At 44.9% G+C, this 19,723-nt stretch overlaps 1 protein-coding gene across 1 annotated transcript in view; it reads left to right on the forward strand.

Annotated features, from left to right (window-relative positions):
- Nucleotides 1-2,511: 2,511 nt before the first annotated feature.
- Nucleotides 2,512-19,723, forward strand: part of ADSS1 (adenylosuccinate synthase 1) — a 29,578-nt gene continuing 12,366 nt past the window's right edge. Inside the window, exons 1-5 of the mRNA XM_084826594.1 lie at nt 2,512-2,756; nt 11,112-11,214; nt 12,879-12,941; nt 14,970-15,020; nt 17,134-17,200. Coding sequence (XP_084682720.1) covers nt 2,544-2,756; nt 11,112-11,214; nt 12,879-12,941; nt 14,970-15,020; nt 17,134-17,200 — 497 coding nt within the window. The 5' untranslated portion in view covers nt 2,512-2,543. The remainder of the gene's footprint in view (nt 2,757-11,111; nt 11,215-12,878; nt 12,942-14,969; nt 15,021-17,133; nt 17,201-19,723) is intronic.

Below are 19,723 nucleotides of genomic sequence, written 5' to 3' on the forward strand. Positions count from 1 at the left end.
ACTTAATCTTATGTAGGAGCCGCCCTATACATTACTTCAGTTGTGAAGCACACAACTAATATTTCTGTTCCCCCCACCCATAGGGATGTAGAAGCACCGTCTGCATCTACAGTTCAGACGTGTTAGAGCAAGAACAATACTATTTGCTAACCCTAATAAAAAAGAATACTTTGAGCACGTGCAGTTTTGCATTTTAAACTCACTTGAATCATAGCACCATCATGAATAAAAGAGTTTGCTTCTGCTGTCCTGATGCTAAACACATTTACTCGGGAATAGGCATCATTCTGTTGTAGAAAAGAATATATTTTAAAAGTAAAAATAATAAAATGAGCATGTGTAACCATGTACTTGTCCAACCGGCTGCCCCTGTCTATAAAATGTTTTTAAAAGAAGGAGGATGGTGCAGCAAGCAGCATCAATCTTTGGTATGCCTATGCCTGCTTAGGTGCCGAGTCTGGGCCTCTTTGATGCTGTTCCCCATCACCTGCTGCTGCTTGGGTGTTCACTGGGGGCTGTGGGGCCCTGGACCCCAAGGTCCAGTCAGTTGTACCCACTGCTCATTGGAAGTCTTGCCATATGCCTCAGGGAGGTGTTGTCTTCCTCAACCTACTGTAATCCTGCTACTTGCATACCACTTTCTAACATTCAGAATGCTTGTCATCCATAATCTTTCTGTAATTTGTACAGCATCCCTGACTAAGGTCATTGGTACTCTCTCCATATTGGGCCTGGGAGGCAGTGTGTGTCTGTCTAAGGCAGACTTTGCCAACCTGGTGCCCTCCGGATGTGTTGGGACTGCAGTTCCCATCATTCCCAGCCAGCAGATCCTTGGGTATACTGGCTGAGGATGATGGAAGTTGCTGTCCAACACACTTGCAAGTTGGCAAAGGGTGGTCTAAGCACAGCAATCCTATACATACATATCTAAGTGCCATGAACCTCAATGGGGCTTACTTTTGAGTAGACAGGCATAGGGTTATGCTGTTAGAGACTGGGCTTCTCCACATGGGGCTTATATCGTGCAATCATGATTGGTTACTCATGGAAGTTTGCAGGTCCTTTATACAACGTCGTCAACCTCCAGGGCCCCTCCCATGATTTATGACCTTCATCCCGCCTTTGTAAAGCACGGGGAAAGTCTGTGTTTTCTCTAGGAACCTATATAAACGGCTTTACTTGCTTGGTGTACTTTTGTAACCGCACTACAACAGCAGAGCCATCTAGTGGCTGTAAAGTGGAACATACAGAATTTGCCAAGGAATAAAAACAGCACGAGTCAGCCTGTATAAAGGCGCCAATCCTAATCCCGCAAAGAATCTGGAAGCAGAAGTCTCCGTAAGGATGCCGGATTTTAGCCTTGCGCAGTGAAGCTCATGGCTTGGTTGAGTGGACTGCATGCCTGAAGTAAAATTCAAACCACCTTGCTTTTATTATGTTGCATTATGGAAGGGGAAGAAATGGAAGCAGTGACAGATTTTATTTTCTTGGGCTCCGAGATCACTGCAGACAGTGACTGTAGCCATGAAATTAAAAGACGCTTGTTCCTTGGGAGGAAAGCTATGGCCAACCTAGACAGCATAGTCAGAAGCAGAGACATCACCTTGCCGACAACTTTGTCCGTCTAATCAAAGCTATGGTTTTCCCAGTAGCAACGTATGGCTGTGAGAGCTGGACTATAAGGAAGGCCGAGCGCCGAAGAATTGATGCTTTCGAACTGTGGTGCTGCAGAAGACTCTTACGAGTCCCCTGGACTGCAAGGAGGTCCAATCAGTCCATCCTAAAGGAAATCAACCCTGACTGCTCATTGGAAGGACAGATACGGAAGCTGAAGCCCAAATATTTCGGCCACCACATGCGAAGAGAAAACTCCCTGGAAAAGACCCTGATGCTGGGAAAGTCTGAAGGCCAAAGGAGAAGGGGACGGCAGAGGATGAGATGGCTGGATAGCATCACCGATGCAGTGAATATGGACTTGAGCACGCTCCGGGAGAGAGCGCAGGACAGGACGGCCTGGCGTGCTGCGGTCCATGGGGTCACGAAGAGTCGGACACGACTGAACAACAACAAGCTCTCTCTCATTATCTATCTATGAGAGAGCTAGAGTAGCGTAATAAAATGAAGGTTTGACTTGTACCTCAGGCATGCAGCGTGCGCGCGCGTGTGTGTGTTTGAAGAGTTCTAGCGTAACATTTATACCCCGCTTTTCTATGACAGACTCACGACGGTGGCTATTCTGCCTGTAGGCGCGTGCGTGCATCCCCTATTCTGACCGGACGGACTTCCCTGCCTCCCCCTCACCGCGACGCGCGTCCCGCGGGCCCCCGAGGCGAGGCCCTCCCTCTCCCTCTCCCTCTCCCTCAGGGGCGCCGCCGCTCACGAGTCCCCTCCCGCACGCCGGCCAGCGGCGCGCGTGGAGTGGGCGGGCCCTGCGCCCCCGCCCAGATCCCCCAGATCCGCGCGGATTGGCTCAGGGCTCCCTGAAAAGGCGGAGAGCGGGCGAGCGAGGGCGCACACGGCCCGGGAGAGGCGCCTCCGTCGCGATGTCCGGCTCCCGAGCGCAAGCGGCAACGGCGGCAGCGCCGAACGACCGCGCCCCTCACCCGGCGGCGGGCGGCGGCGGGCTGAAGCGGCTGCGGAGCGAGCCGGGCGGCAACCGGGTGACGGTGGTGCTGGGCGCGCAGTGGGGGGACGAAGGCAAAGGCAAAGTGGTGGATCTCCTGGCCACCGAGGCCGACGTCGTCTGCAGGTGCCAGGTGGGTGGCGGCCGTCGCCCCCCTCCGGAGCTGCTCTGGGGTTGCCAGCTTACCCGCAGGGCCCTGCTGCTGTGCCTTGCAAGAGCGCCTTCTTGACCCGCGGGGAGAGCTTTGCGCAGCTGGGAGAGACAAATGCTTGCTCGTCGCTGCGGGTCAAGGTGCCGCGAACGGCGCAGGAGCAGGGACCTGATAAGAAGTTGGCAACGCTGCGCTGATTCAGGGGGGTGGGGCCTGTGGCCCTCCAGACGTTGTTGGACTACAACTCCCACAACCCCTGACCATTGGCCCTGCTGGCTGGGGCTGATGGGATTTGGAGGCCAACATCATCTGGAGGGGCACACATTCCCCACCCCTGTGCTTTCCTCCAGTGTATTAATGTATTCCGTAACACCGCCCCCCCCCCCATTTGAAGCTTCTCCTCACTTCTCTCTCCCCGTGCTGCCCAAATGTGTCCATTTCTGTGTCTTTCACAGTCCTGGCCCTTATGGTCTCTCATTGCCTCTTCCCAGTTACCTTTTTTTTGTCTGTTTCGTTCCCCTTTGTCACTTATTTGGCCTCCTCTTCCACAAACGTTTTGGCTTTTCCCTATCGCGTTTTAATGGTTTATCTTTTCTGTTGCTCACATTTTTATCCTGTCGTTTTTCCAAGAAACTCTGGGTGCCGTACATGGGTCCCTCCCAGTTTTATCCTCAGAACAGCCCTGTGAGGTGGGCTAGGCCATGAGCCGGTGACTGATCCAGGGTCACCCAGTGAGCTTCACAGTTCTGCAGGATTTCAACCCATCTCGATCCTCTATCCTTCCTCTAGTTGCCTTTCATAGAATCATAGAATAGTAGGGTTGGAAGGGGCCTGCAAGGCCATCGGGTCCAACCCCCTGCTCAGTGCAAGGAATCCAAGTCAGAGCATCCCTGACAGATGGCCGTCCAGCCTCATCTTGAATGCCTCCAGTGTGGGAGAGCCCACCACCTCCCTAGGTCATTGGGAGGTAATTTCATTTTAGTTTTGCATATTTTTTTGTTTGTTACCCCATCCCTGCTCCACTCCTCTGTTTCCCTCTGTCTCCCTCTCTCTTCTCATGCTTTCTTCTCTCCCCACTCTTTATTTTGCTGTTTTTCTCATCTCTTGTCTTGAGGGATGGCTGCAGCAGAGAGCAGAGTGGGGCCCTTTAAGAGCGGCTGCAGATTGAATGCCTCTTGGGGAGAAGGAGAAAAAAAACAGGTCCTGAACTATAAATAGAAAAAGCTGACCCTTGGCGGTAAATGACATAAGATCCCCGAGGTCCAGACAAGCAGTGTCTGGACAGTGACGCATCTGCAGGGGGCAGGCGCTTGCAGAGCAGGTGTCTGGTGATGGCCTTCTGCAAGAAAAGGTTGCTGAAGGTGACCAGGGAAGCACAGCAGAGTTTCTCATGGCATTGCTTTGTCCCATTGGCTTACGCTTGCTTATCCTGTGCGCTCTTCTGGGCCATGCTACAGGTGTTGGAAGTAGGCTTGTTTGTTTTTTTCAGGTGTCCGCCGCATTTGCACATAAAGTAGGTGTGTATTTGGGGGAGCCATTGTTGGTTCGTCCACTATTGGATTTAACTCATTTGCTAGAGGTTTGGAAGGTAGTCAACATAATGCCATTTTTTAGAAAAAGGGACTCGGGGTGGAAACAGGTTTCTGGTTTTTGAGCACCATGTGGTTTTCTATGCAAATGAAATCACATTAGTATTGATTATGATGCCATCATTTATGTGATGGTATACCTGTGCAATTTGAAAGTTTTAAATAACTCTGGAAAAAAAACTTTAAGTAAGAACTTGGCAAGTATGTTCTTTAACACCAGCGGAGACAAAATTTAGAGTTCCGAAGTATTGTAAGTAAGCCATTTATCCTGTCCATCACTGGTGTTGTACAGAAATGTCCAAGACATTTTAGTATCTCAGGGGCCGAAAATCCTTGTGGCGCTACCCATGGTGGTAAAAATCCAGTCATAAACTGAGCCCATAATCCTATGTACCTGGGAATAAGCCCCACTGAATACAGTGTGACTTCTGAGTTAAACATGCATAGGATGCCCTATAATAACTGACCCTTATTGAAAGCCCTTTAATAATACATACCTTAAATCTGCCACCTTAAAGCTGGCTCTGTAATTTACAAATGGTGTGGCAGAGTAGCAGCAGCTGCAACAAAAACCCATATATCCCTGCTGCAAGAAGCTTGCATTCTGACTTTTGACAGTGTGGAAGGTAGAGAGAGGAGAGCAAAATGGCTTTAAAAGGATGATGGAGATGTACATAAATATGTGGAATTAAGTAGCTGTCTGTTTATTTTTATTTACTGTATAGTAAATACAACTTTGAACAACCAAAGTTCTCCAGGCAGTGTACGGCATTAAACAGATACGATACAAACGTTAAAACAAAAAAATGAAAACAGCGCAGAATAAAACCAAGAGAAAACCAGCAGCAAAGAATTAAACCATTACAAAACCATTACAACATCATAAAACCAAATTAAAACCAGGAGAATAGAGTACTAAAAAAATTAAAAACAGTTCTTAAAATGCTTGGGAAAATAAAAAGGTCTTCGCTTGGTGCAAGAAAGAACAACTCTCAGAACCACGGTCTATTCGCTTTGAGAAATCATGGAGGACGGGGGAAGTGCCAGATGACTGGAGGAGGGCTAATGTGGTCCCTATCTTCAAAAAGGGTAAAAAGGAGGAACCTGGGAACTACAGACCAGTCAGTCTGACATCCATCCCTGGGAAAATTCTGGAGAAGATTATAAAGCAAGCCATCTGCAAGCACCTTGAAAACAATGCAATGATTACTCCAAGCCAACATGGATTTGTCAAGAACAAATCCTGCCAGACAAATCTCATCTCATTTTTGGATCAGGTCATCTCCCTTGTGGGCTGTGGGAATGCTGTAGACATCATATACTTTGACTTCAGCAAAGCTTCCAACAAAGTGCCCCATGATATCCCGATGAGCAAACTAGCTCAAAGTGGGCTAGATGAAACAATGATCCGGTGGATCCACAGTTGGCTACAGAATCGGACTCAAAGAGTGCTTATCCATGGGATCTTCTCCAACTGGGGACAGGTAACAAGCGGGGTACCGCAGGGCTCAGTCCTGGGCCCAGTGCTCTTCAAGATTTTTATTAATGACTTGGAGGAGGAGGTGCAGGGAATGCTGATCAGATTTGCAGATGATACAGAACTGAGCGGGATAGCTAATACTTTGGAAGACAGAAACAAAATTCAAAGTGATCTTGACAGACTGGAGCGCTGGGCAGAAAATAACAGAATGACATTTAATAGGGATAAATGCCAAGTTCTGCACCTAGGAAAAAGAAACCAAATGCACGGTTACAAGATGGGGGATACGTGGCTCAACAACACTACAAGCGAGAAGGATCTTGGAATTGTAGTCGATCACAAGCTGAATATAAGCCAACAATGTGATGTGGCTGCAAAAAAAGGCAAATGCTATTTTGGGCTGCATTAATAGAAGTATAGTTTCCAAATCCTGGGAAGTACCAGTTCCCCTCTACTCAGCGCTGGTTAGGCCTCATCTGGAGTACAGTTCTGGGCACCACACTTGAAGAAGGATGCAGACAAGCTGGAGAGGGTTCAGAGGAGGGCAAGAAGACACCACCTAGAAGACACATATGCAGTTCCTGCTGTTCCCCTCCAGCATGGGGAAAAAACACCCTCCCTGTGCCAGCCTTACATAGGCACTGGAGATGAGGATTCTAGCCTTGAAATCTTCAAATCTCCCTTCAACAGCGTGGGGTGTGTGTGGAAGAGGCAGCGGCAGCAGCTGTATGTTACACTTAACTCGCTGGCTAGCCTTACCCTGATTAGGGGGATGCAGTATTGAGAATAGTGGCCTTAGTGATTGGGGAGCAGCTACAAGATGGAAAGTATTGCAGCTGCAGAATCGCTGGGCTGGTTTTAGATTTGAATAATGTGTTTCAAAAAGCCTTGTTGATGAGGAAAGATGAATTAGGGACATATGAGCTCGATGTGCAGTGGCAGCAGAGAAGAGCAAGTGGAGTTAGATTTATGGATGGGGGTGTGAATGTCCGTGGACTAGGGGTTGCGTTTGAGATTATATAATTTGTCAAGGTACAGTTTTGCACAGTTACAGGGTGGGGGATACGTGGCTCAACCACACTACAAGCGAGAAGGATCTTGGGATTGTTGTAGATCACAAGCTGAAGATGAGCCAACAATGTGATGTGGCTGCAAAAAAGGCAAATGCTCTTTTGGGCTGCATTCATAGAAGCATCGCTTCCAAATCCCGGGAGGTACTAGTTCCCCTCTACTCAGCACTGGTTAGGCCTCATCTGGAGTACTGTGTCTGGGCACCACACTTGAAGAAGGATGCAGACAAACTGGAGAGGGTTCAGAGGAGGGCAACAAAGATGATCAGGGGACTGGAAACAAAGCCCTATGAAGAGAGACTGAAAGAACTGGGCATGTTTAGCCTTGAGAAGAGAAGACTGAGGGGAGAGATGATAGCACTCTTCAAGTACTGTAAGGTTGTCCCAGAGAAGAAGGCCAGGATCTCTTCTTGATCATCCCACAATGCAGGACACGGAGTAATGGGCTCAAGTTACAGGAAGCCAGATTCTGGCTGAACATCAGGAAAAACTTCCTGACTGTTAGAGCAATATGACAATGGAACCAATGACCTAGGGAGGTGGTGGGCTGTCCCACACTGGAGGCATTCAAGACGAGGCTGGACAGCCATCTGTCGGGGATGCTCTGACTTCGATTCCTGCATTGAGCAGGGGGTTGGATTCAAGTATCTTGTAGGCCCCTTCCAACCCTACTATTCTATGTTTCTATAACATAGACACCAGGTGAGCCTCTCTAGTGCCACCACTAAAAAGGCCACCCACCTTGCCTCATTTGGCAAGTGCACCTGGTGGATGGCCTCAGGCAATTATCTTAACATCAGGGTAGGTAAGTATGGGAGAGGATGTTTCCTGTTTCCATCTCTTTCTTTAGTCTTTGGATATGGGCCCCTTAACTTTGTTACTAAAACTGGAAAGGCTAAAAAGCTGGATAGTATTAACACGTTTTAAAGGTAACCTTATGTATTATACTGCACTCTTCCTCCAAGGAGCTCAGGATGGCATGAATGGTTCCCCTATTTTATCTTCCTAATAACCCTGTGAGGTATGAGCGATGGTGACTGGTCCACGATTACCCGGCGAGTTTCATGGCTGAGTGAAGCTTTGTATCTGGGTCTTCTGGATCACTGCTCTTCACCACTGAACCATGCTTGCTTTAATAACCTGAGAAGTACAACAGTAAATATGAATAAGGTGAGGATATTAACACACACACACACACACACACACACCCCTAGCCAGGCTATTTAAAAAAAATTGACCAGGTGACAATGCCAAACCCTCCACAGAAAATGTTCTGAAGATGACTCCTTTCACGTAGCCTTTTCCAATCCAGGTAAACTGTTCAAAATAAAGAGTTTGACAGCATCTGTTCAGCACTCGCTTGCATCTGAAGAGTGGGCCTCACTTCTGGAAGGCCTTGCATCTGTGGAGGATTTAAAACTACATGGTGACACTGCTATTTTAAACTTGGGCTTCTCCTTTGGGTACTGATAAAATCACTCCAGGATCACCAGCATTATATGAGAAGGTCAAGTTTAAAGTTACCAAAGCTCTGTAAGAAAAACAAGGCCAGCTTTGGGTGCCCTTCATGGAAAACTAAGTTTATTATCCCGGGGAAACAATTGGAGAACCATGAACTGAAAATGAAGTTCAAATGACCCTTGTTATTATGCTGCTTGTTGTTTGCTTTTCTGATAACTTGCAGGCAAGTTCATAGCTATGATCACTTCCTCATGTAATAACGTGCCTGCGGAGGGGGAGTGTTGCTATAAATTGGTGAAAGAGAACGGAGGCAGTTTTACCAAGCAATCAAAGCTTATTGTGCAGTCACAGACCTTTTGCAAGGCATTTTTACCAGTGGTACTAACGGTACCCTTTAATCCAGGCTGCTGTGCTGCTGTTCCTCCTCATGGTGGTGTATGTGAGAGAAAGTGGATAAGAGCTCTTTTGAAATCAAAAGTACATTCTGATCAGTGTGGCCTTTTCATTTGATTTGCAGATAAAGGCGCCTGTTATGAAATCTCTCTCTGTAACAGTGAATAGACGTCTTGGACTATATTTGCCTATTCTGTTTCGTTGTTTTTAAACTAGTATCTGGTTACAGCTAGGGTTCAGGACCGGGCTCTCCTACAGTCCTTTGACAATTTAGATTTGGCATTATTGTTTGAGCTGATTACTATCTCAAGGAAGGACTGTACAACCTTCTGGTACAATGCAGGCTCTACACAGTTCCGTAAATATGTTTTGCTTTAGGAATACTTCCATACTGTTTTTCCTCGTAAAAGGTCAAATTTATTCCCACATCTCCTTGATGGTTGTGTGCACATCCATTATAAGTGTTGCTCATTTAAAATTTAGAAGAGACCTTTAATGGGAATGAAATGTGTCTAAAGACTAATGACTATAAGAGAAGAGTAGAAAGTGCGAGCTTTGCATTTTTTTTTTTTGTATCATTAGCATGCGAGGAGATTAAGCGACAACAGTAGGAGGCATTTTTCTCATCATTCTAGCTATGCGTTTAAAGTGTATGTTTCAGCAAGTGCAATCCTACTGGTGTCAAAAGGCAAAATTTCCATGAATTTTTATTGGTGAGCTTTACCAGAAATCAGTTTTGAGGCACTAAATATGGTGGGACTTTCAGGGATTTAACTAATAGGTTAATGATTGGTTACCATTTATTGATCCTAAGTAAAGGTCAATTTAGTATAGTAATGAAATAGTAATGTTTAGAAAAGATTGCACTAGAAGGCTGTTTAGGGACAGCTATGGAAAAAGAGAAATGAAGAAGGGAAAGGGAGTCTGGAAGATGCCCCCAAATTAACTCTGGCTGAATGACAAATTTCCTACCTCTTTTAGATTATTTCCTCATAGAACAATTTTTCTGTATTTCTGTGCAGGAGCTGCCTATTAAAAAGAGGGAATTTGCCATAATCCCACTTAATATCATCACTTGCCTAAGGTGAGGCAGGTGCCTATCAGGGAGAAGACCTTCTCAGTGGTGGCTCCGTGATTGCAGAATGATCTCTCCAGAGAGATCCACCTGGTGCCTACCTTTTGCCTGGTGCCAAAAGAGCAAGACTTTTATTTCCTCAGGATTTTAGACTTAATTTTAGCCCTGCTGATTGTTTTTATCTGGCACTTAAAATCTTGCTACCTCTTTAGGCACTGTGTTTTATGATCTGATTTATGTTGTATTTTGTATGGTTTTGGGGGGAGGATTTTCATTTTATGTAAACCACCAAATTTCTATTGAAGGGTGCTGCAGTAATTTCTGTAATAATAAAAAATTCTATTAAAAAAATCATCTTGTAATAAATGTAACTCTAACAACAAGATTTGGGATTTTTTAAGGGGAGAGATTGTTTACATTTTCTTCTAATATGGATTCAAATAAAACTAATAAAGAAATAATAAAGAAAGCACAGTAATTTAAATATTTCCTAAAGAATTGTTTTTATGCAGAGGTTTTTAAGCAGAGGCTGGATGGCCACCGATTTCCTACATTGGCAGGGGTTGGACTAGATGACCTTTGAAGTGCCTTCAAAACAGTGGAGGCTGGTGGCTCCAATGTCAGTGGGGTGGTGAATCCAAGCGAAGCACCTTGGATAGCTCCTTTAGAGTTCTGATTGGTTCTGACTGAGCAGAAACTCGGAGCAGATTCACTGCCTCACTGATGTTGGAGCCATAGAACTCCACGATTCTTTGTTTGTTTTATGTGAGCTGTCTTGGGAAGTGACATATAAATATTGGAATGAATAAAATAAAAATCATGAGAATAATGAAGCAAGTAGTGAAAGCAAAACAACAAAGCTCAATTAAATAAATATCCTCAACTAGACATAGGTATGCTGAAATTCTATGGAATTGATCCAGACTAAGGCTGAAATTCTTTACTCGCTTACCTGGGAATAAATTCCATTGAACTCATTGGGGCTTACCTCTGAGTAGACATGTATAGGATTGTCCTGTAAGTTAATCATGCTTTACTGAACTGAATGGGGCTCAAGCTAGTCATGACTAGCTTAAACATAATTAACTTAGTCTTGATGCATCCTGTAGACTTCATTGGGCTAAATATGTTTAAAATGTTTAAATATATAAATGTTTAAGATGATGATGATAGAAGTTGGGCACAGCCTTTCAGACCAAAAGGATAGGTTCTTTTCTAATAGTAAACAGAGGTTTAAATGTTTTAACTCATTGTTTTATTTTTTGGCAGGGTGGAAATAATGCCGGCCATACTGTGGTTGTTGATGGGAAGGAATATGATTTTCACCTCTTTCCTAGTGGTATAATTAATCCTAAGGCAATTTCTCTTATTGGTAAGTGTAAATGTCCAATTTGGAGACTTAAGACCCAAGTTGGGAAATTCAGTTGTAAATGAATTCTTCATCATTTGAGTGGTGATGTTTGTAACTATGCTTTTGAGGCTTGAATCAGATTATCTTAAGATAATACAACAACATTAATACTCTCGGCTTCTTTTCTTTGTAGAGGCAAATGTGACTTCTTAACTGGCCATTTGTTGTTTTCCATATGAGGTTCAAACAGGAGTACTGCCTGGTTTTGTTTTTTATGTTCTTAGGAAGAAAAAAGGAACAGTTGCCCTCATCCCACTTGATGTCTAATCCTTCTGCATCTTCAGGATGATTGCTGTTGCTCCTGGAATTTAATTAGCAGCTTTATAAAAAGGAAGATAAATTCATGTATCAAAGCAGCTGTTTAGAACCAAGTCTATAGAAGTCTATGCTAACTTCTTGTAATGACATTTGGACTGGTGTGCCATATAATAGGATGGACATTTTCTATTCACTAGCTGTGTTGGCACAAGCCGCTTTACATGCCATTGCAGCAACATGTATCTTGGGCTGGTGTGCCATGAGGAGTAAACATATTTCCCACATGCAGATCTATTACAATTGATGAGTGAAGTGAGGCCTGTGGTCTGTCTAGCCTATTGGGAGTCTCATCTGTCTGTAACATAACTCTCTTCAGTGTTGAGATATCAGAGTGAAATTTGGTGCACACAGTCAGGTTGTAATTCTAAGTTTCAGTGTTCAAACATCTGCTTGACACCTGTGCTTATTTTCAAGAGTGCGTGAGGAAGGATGCAAAATATATGGTATACTGCAATACCTGAAGTGAGAAAGATACTTTCCTAGTATTTTGAAGCTGGATGAATGACTTGCCTATTTAAAATGAGAATTAATCGAATTTAATTGGACTTTTGCGTTTCTTGCCAAATGCATCCATGATGGGAGCCGTGCCAACTCTTCTTTACTTTTATCAGCTCTGTGGGTGCTTCCACACAGAGGGCTCCTAGCACTACTAATTATAAGGCATTGTGCAGCAATTCTGTCTTTTTTTTCTCCTTAATGTTCTGCGGTAAGAGAAAAGATGGACGAAGCTGTGGGAGAACATGGGAGGGTCATGAAAGGAAGACGTTATTGTCTGCTCCCCCTGTAAAATTTCTGTAAATGAGGCAGGGTGATGGCATCATAAAAGCCTCACCTGGAAACACTCTTTGTTGCTAAGCATGCCAATAGGCCTAAGATGAGGTGAGGATTGGTATGATGGCTGCTGGTGTCACAGAGACATGCCCCCTAGAGCAACACAGATCAGTGATATATTCCTTACGTGGTTGCTAGGAGTGGTTTTGCCTTTACTACTCTCTTGGCTTCTTAACAGTGCATCTCCTGCCTACATTGGCGGTGTGGCTCGGGAGGAGAAGGCAGATGCTGCAGATATGTCGGACATTTTTACAGAAAATTTGGAAGAGGTTATAGCTCAGTGGCCCAGTCCTTACCATCCGAAGTTAAGGTTTCAAATAGAAGAGCAGGGAAAGCCTTTTTGATCCAATTCATTGCCCATTTGTCTTACTGAAGTACTGGGCAACTGCTGGTATCCTAATATTTTGTGTGTAGCTTCGAAGGATGACTGTTTCATTTCTTGCTTTTACAACAGACCTTTTGTATATTACTTTTAGGCAATGGGGTGGTTATACATTTACCAGGCTTATTTGAAGAAGCTGAAAAAAATGAGAAAAAAGGTTTGTATCTAATACTGGATTTTTTTGCCTTTAAAAAGAGGGTATTTCTATACAATGGCAGTTTACCCTTTAATAGTTCTGTAGTAGAGAAAAGTGGTGCAGCAATAAATCCACGACTGTATCCTAGGGGCTGAGTTTGAAGAATACCTTGAGACAAGCTGCGTTTACTAGAAAGATCCTTTCGGTGAGCTTTACTGCATCCCTGGATCTGACATGAACGAAGCATTCCAGTAATACAGTTCTTCCTTCCTCACTAGTTTCTTTCTATAGGCAGCTACAGAATTAGTTCAGATTGGAGACTACAGAACTCTGCTCATTCCTGTGCATGGGCTCCTTAGCATTGCCTCGCACAATCTTTTTCCCACTGTTCCGTTTCAGTTTCCTCATGCAATCTCTTACTGTGCAAAGGATTGCTGGGTGCTCAAGACCGGCCTTGAGATCTTTAAGGTTAGTTTTTATAGTATTAACGTTCTGAAAAAGGCAAGCATCATAACTAATGAACTCAAGGATTACTAAATGGATGCATAACAAAAATATGTATGCTGTGATATAATATGTTATAACTGTTTCCATGCCCAAATCAGGTTAATTATTTTTAGCTCAAGAAACAATAGCTGGGATCCAAACAGCTATCTCATTCATGCCAAAGGGGTTGGCTGGGCCGGCAGGATTTAAAAAAAAGTTTTTTTTGGACAGCAGATTCACATGCCATGTTGCAAATCCACCCAGCTAAAAAGAAAAAAAGGCTTGCCATGTGGTATGGGGGACTGGTGTTCAAGAAACACAAGGCCAGAGCATCCCTAGGTTTGCAGAAGTAGCTGCATGCTTTTCAGATTCCAGTGCAAAGGAAAAAAAGGAGGGGAGGGGGGAATAATCTAGACAAGAGGTAGGGAACACACATGGTGCATGCGCTCCCCACCCCCCCGGCTTTTTTGCAGCCCTTGCTGCTGCCAAAAAAGTTGTGGTTTGCTGCTGAAATTCAGTGGTGCTTCAACCAAAAAAGGTCCCTTTCTGTGTGTGTGTGTTTTTAAATAAAAATAAAAATAAGCAGTGATTTGCTTCCAAAATTCAGTAGCATGCCCGTGTAGCAGCAAAGAAGGGTTGTTTTAAAGAAAACTCACCCCTTTTTGCTGCTGCACCACCAGATTTTGGTGGCAAGTTTGGTGGTGGGGTGGGGGCAGGTACAGCTCCTGGTGGGTTTGGGGCAGGGGCGGAGGGAGAAATTGTTCCCAGGCTCTCAGAGGTTGCCCACTCCTGATGTAGATGTATTAAAATATAATGGGCTGTGTGTATGTATATATTAAATTGTAGCATCCAAATCACAGTGAATAAACAGACTGTAAAAAGTTTCTGGAAAGCTCCACAGATCCTAAATTTCTGCACTGCTCTATGGTGATCCAGTCCAGCAATCTGTTTTGAGATTTCTTAATTGTGGCTAGAGCCAGAGCAGACTCCAGAACTGTGAAGGGTTTCTCAAAAGTTCATGTGGTAAAGGGCCCCTGACATTTTCATCCACATCTCTCCCTCTGCAGCTATATTCAGAGATAACGTTGCATGAGGTCAACTGCAAATCACACTTGTGTAGAAATGCTGCCACAAAGTCTGGTTCTGTGAATGCAGCAAATAATAATTAACATTTGAAACAAGTACGAAACAGTGCCTCTTATATATGGGCTTTACAGCACCAGTTACGAAGGGGGATGTTTAGGGAGTGAGACTGAAGTTGCCTTTCTACACTTTGGTTAGTGGGACATAATAGTAGAGGGAATCCATGTGTAACAAACCTCAGGTGCTCCTTACTATGTGAACTTTGCCCTCTTGACACAGCCTGCTTGGTATTGAACTCCGCCATCGATTTTGTTCTGGTTCTGCTCATGATTAAGGGGCCAATATGTTAAATGAGTAGCTGCATTTAACATGTACATATATTTTCTTCTTAATCATTTACAATGACAAGAAAAGTGAATAAACTCTTTCAGTCTCTTGGGAGCAGAAACCTTCTAACTGGCACTGCATTTGTTCTGGCAGGTTTAAGAGACTGGGAGAAAAGACTCATCATATCAGACAGAGCACACATTGGTAAGTGGCAAATCAAACAAATAATAGACCCTTTCCATGTTCTGGAAATCGTGTTGGCCCAACCAAACTCGTTATCTGCCCTGAGTAGTGTCTTTGCTTTAGTAACATAGGAGTTGAGTAATCCTTCTTTGAATATACCCAATGCAATAAATAACAGTTAAAAGTAAAAACTGAGTCATGCTTTGGTCCCATTGGGTTGGATCCAGACTTGGAGTAGACCCATTGAAATGAATGAAACTTGATTCATTGGGTCTGCCTCGTCTATGACTAAGTCTGGATGCAACCCATTGAAATCAATAGGGTTCAGTGACTAGGTTCAGACATCACGATAAGTCATTGTGGGTTATGTTGTCTGTCAAGAATTTTTTTAATCCACCATGGCTTATTTAGCTGAAATAACCACTCTGATAACCCATGGTGGGTTAAATAACCCTTATTACAGATTGTGGGTTATCGTGTTGTCTGTGTCAGGAGTGCCCTAGTGGCCTCTTTCAGTAGACTCCAATAGCCAAATCAAGACACAGATGAAAGGATTCTTTTCAAGGCTTTAATCCTTTTACAACTTAATGACTTTTTCAGATGCTAATCACCAGCGACTAAGCAAGGAACAGCAGAGTAGCCTATGCTCCGAGTAGGCAGTTGATCCCCGTTCGAAGGAGAGTCACTTGAAGACCCTGAACTTATGGGCTAGGGAGAGATCCTCCCTCTTTCCCTTGGGTCCACGGGAGGTGGCCGTTGCTTGCGCGCCAAACGGGCGCTACGCCTCCTTTCCATGCCCTCCATTGCTCGTCGCTCCCTGCGTCTGCGTTGAGCGTCTAGCAAGCCCCATTCCCGCACTTTCTCACTGCTATGATCACTATCTCAGGAATTCCGGCAGGAGGAATCTCTGCCAGCTGCTGTGCCTGTGAGGGATGAGCTGGCTCCTCTCCCACGGATTGCTGATCCTCCTCAGAATCAGAACTGCTGTGGGGTTCTATCAGCTCAGTTTCCACCCTGACAGTCTGGCACTCACTGTGGCTTATTCCGCTTGCCTACAGAGTCAGCTAGCAAGAGCAGCCAAAACCGCTGCGGCTGCTCTGCTCCAGCTTGCAGGGTCCTTTTTTTGAGATCTGACAAGCAGCCCAGAGACAACTGCCGCCAAACAAGCAAAGCCGTCCCTGATATTGCACTACAGTTACAAAATGACAGCTTTCCCTAGAAAAATGACAGCCTTGTGCTATCGCACTACCCAGCTACAGCAAAGTTACACAATGACAGGCTTCCCTGATCGCTACTTTGAAACCGCAACTTGGGAAATAGGGGAGGAACTGCTCACTTCTCCATCAAGAAGCAAAATTGCACAATTATCCACTGCAGCATCTGAAGGCTCCCCATGAGGGCACCTCATCTGTGCAATTTTGCCCCATTCCTTCAAACTGCCAAGGAGTTACAGCCCTCATCCATTTTCCTTTTTTGGACACTTCTCTGTGAAAAAGCAAAGTCGGGCAGCACAGTACAGGCTTCCCCAGTGCAATGAGAGCCTCCTCTGAATGCACTGTCATGGGGCCATGCTACAGCTAAGTCACATGACAGACCTCCCTGACTGCTACTGTGAAAAAAGAAGAGGCAACTGCAGAATAGGGGAACATAGGCGTGCAATACAGTGCAGCCTCCCCTGATCGCATGATCCCGCTACTGCAAAGTGTCGCATCTACAGCCCTCCACAAAGAGACTGACATTGCTCACTTTTCTATGACAACCGCAATGCAAGGGAAGCTGCGATACCATCTGGTATAGTGGGAGGACTGGAGAGGGAGGAGGGGTGAGGGCAAGAAAAACAAGCTACTGTGAGTAGCTTATTAAGCCACCATAGCTTAAAGTGACACCTGAACGTGGCCAGTATAGTCATGACTAAGTTGATCCATTGATTTGAATGGAACTAAACTATAACTAATGTAATTTGGCTCCAACCCAACATTTTTTCCATATCATCTATAAAATCTTTAAAAATTACGTTACTGATAATAATGATGTTACTTATTTCACTTATTTCCTTTGCTCCTAGAATCATAAATGTGTGTAATAGTGAAAAACTCTTTTTTTGTCCTTCGTTTCTTCTTTCTCTGCCATACAGTGTTTGATTTTCACCAGGCAGTTGATGGACTTCAGGAAGTGCAGCGGCAAGCACAGGAGGGCAAAAAGTAATTATATATCTTCGTATACGTGAATTCTGGCAGTGGACATGGCATAGGTCCATAAGAGTGTATACCAAACATAATAGTGCATGCTTGGTAATGACTCTGACCTCTCAAGCTACTTTTGTTTGAAATATTGACTTATAAACAGGCACTGTCTATGTAGGGATGAGCTCTAGACATGCAGGGAGCGCAGGGTTGTTTCCTTTAGTGCTGCTGAGACTGTTGTTCCACAGTAGTTTGTTGGAAATGAAAGACCACCTTCTCCTATACGAGCCTGCGCAGTTCTTAAGATCTTTGGGAGAGCTCTTCCTTGCGAGTCCGCCGCCTTGGGGCATTTTGGTGGCAATGTGAAAGGGCCTCCTTTGTGGCCGCTCCCTGTGTGTGGAACTCCCTGCCGAGGGAAGCTAGGTTCACTCCCTCTGTGTTGTCCTCCTACCAGCAGGGAAAGACCGCTTTATTCAAGAGGGCCTCTGGCGTGTAAGTGGGTCTGTTTAGCTGGATGCTGTGTTTATGTTGTTGTTGTTGTGTTTTTAATTGCTTTTAACTGTATTTTAATGTATTTGCTTGTTACTGAGTTTTATTAGTGATTGTAAGCTGCCTTGAGTGCCTTTTTGGTAGGAAGGCGGGGTACAAACAAAAAATACATAAATAAATGTTCCTTCTAACACTTAAAATAGCACTGTATTCCCCATAGAAATTCCACAAAGCCTGTTTCCATGAGCAAAATCATGTTTAATCGCAAGTAAGTCATACTTGGCAAAGATCCCACTCTTCCTGGCTACTGACCCTTTCGTTGTTTGCTTTCATGTCTGCCACAGTTTTCTAAATGGACCCTTTTATTCCAGGGTGCAGAACCCCAGGCCTGCAGGCTTAATTTCGCCCACTGGGCTCCCCAGTCTGGCCCTTGGAGCCTTTTGGGGTTCATCCCAGCACTGACTGAGGCTCCAGATTCACGGGCTGCTTGTCGTCCCCACTGGAGTATGTGGACATCCCCATTGGTACATGATGTCCCCATCCGGATGACAAGTGGTGTGCAAATCCAGAGACTCAGTTGGTGCTGGGAGGGGGGCCATGCCCCCCAACAGTGTTCTGCACTCCTGCTTTAATTAGCTCCTGGTCCCTACTGGCAGTCCTTTTAATTCTGGGGTGGGCAACACATCCCCCGCCCCGACCAGTATTATGTTGTGGGGACAAAAAGTCCCATTTTAAAAGAGAATGGGTGGTTTCCCGCTGAAATGTGGTGGCAGCAGGGGGCTATTAAAGCAAAATAGCCTCTCCCCACTCCCCTGCTACTGCACTGCTGAATTTCAGCCTCAAACCGCAGTTTTTTCCTTTTAAAACAGGGCTGCCCCCTCCTGTCGCATGGTTAAATTTTGGGCCTGGAGAAGCAGGTGCAGTTAGGAAAGTAGAACAAATGCCCCACCCTTTATGCTTGTATAGCTATCAAGCTGCTATTGCTGGACCAGAAGTAGAAGCACGGTAATGATAAGGGGGAAGCTACTCCTCTTCCACTGAAATAATGTTGCAAATGTAGCTGAATACTTGATAGGAAGAGCAGCGTAAGGCCTTCCCTTCCATGTTCTCTAACGCAGACCTGATCACAGCTAATATCAACCCGCCTGTGAAAGAGGAGATGGATCAAAGTCTACCTATGGAAAAGGATGCTTACACACAATACATTTTGTCCATTCTTCACCGTTGCAAATTATTCTGCCAGGCACACTTCCTGCATCAAATTTTGTTAGGAGTGTCTCCGCCAGTAGGCATGTGTGCACGAAGGTATTATGGTGTCTCAGCTGCACATGGTAGGGAAAATTCTATTCTGGGGTGAAGCTCCCCTTGTGTAGGAACAAGATGTGTCTACTACAGCTGATGGTTGGCAAAAGTTACTGTCATGCTTCTCTTTTTCCCAGTCCTCCCCTGCCATGCCTCTGTCCTGTATGTTATATTAGATAGGTCAGTGAGCTGGAAAGTGATACTTAGTTGACTTATTTAGAGCAGCCCTGAAAGATCTGGCAGTGAGGTAATGAAAACAAGCAAGCCCGCAGCAGCCTCGGAAGTTGGCACGTACAGTTTGGCATGAAATGTCAATGTTATGTGCACTACTTTCTGACCCTGTGCACTGCCTGTTGTGTGGTAATGTAAAGGTAATTGGTGCGTTTGCTCAAATAAAGTAATTGCAGTCTAACCGAAACAGAATTTCTCAAAGATGGGTGACTGAGCCCTGGTGAATGTAAAGTCTAGAGGAGGAAGGCATTGTAAAGGGGGGGGGGGTGTATGTGTAGTTTTCTGGCTTTCCCCACAGCACCACAGATCTGGCTAAGAAGCATGTGATAGCAACATAGAGAGGTTGGGGGACTTGATTATATCTTTCCCGTTATGTTTATAGTTTATCTCTTTGTGGCCTTTTAGCCAAAAAGGCCTCCAGAAAAAGAGTGCCCAGTAAGATAGGATGACCAGGGAAATAAAAAGGGCATTTGGATAACTCAGAAGGGAGCAGTGACATCTATCACTCCTGCTGCCAGT

Source organism: Heloderma suspectum, chromosome 1, assembly GCF_057233095.1.
Source record: "Heloderma suspectum isolate Gila_16-S chromosome 1, 16-S_ref, whole genome shotgun sequence".
Classification (NCBI taxonomy): domain Eukaryota; kingdom Metazoa; phylum Chordata; class Lepidosauria; order Squamata; family Helodermatidae; genus Heloderma; species Heloderma suspectum.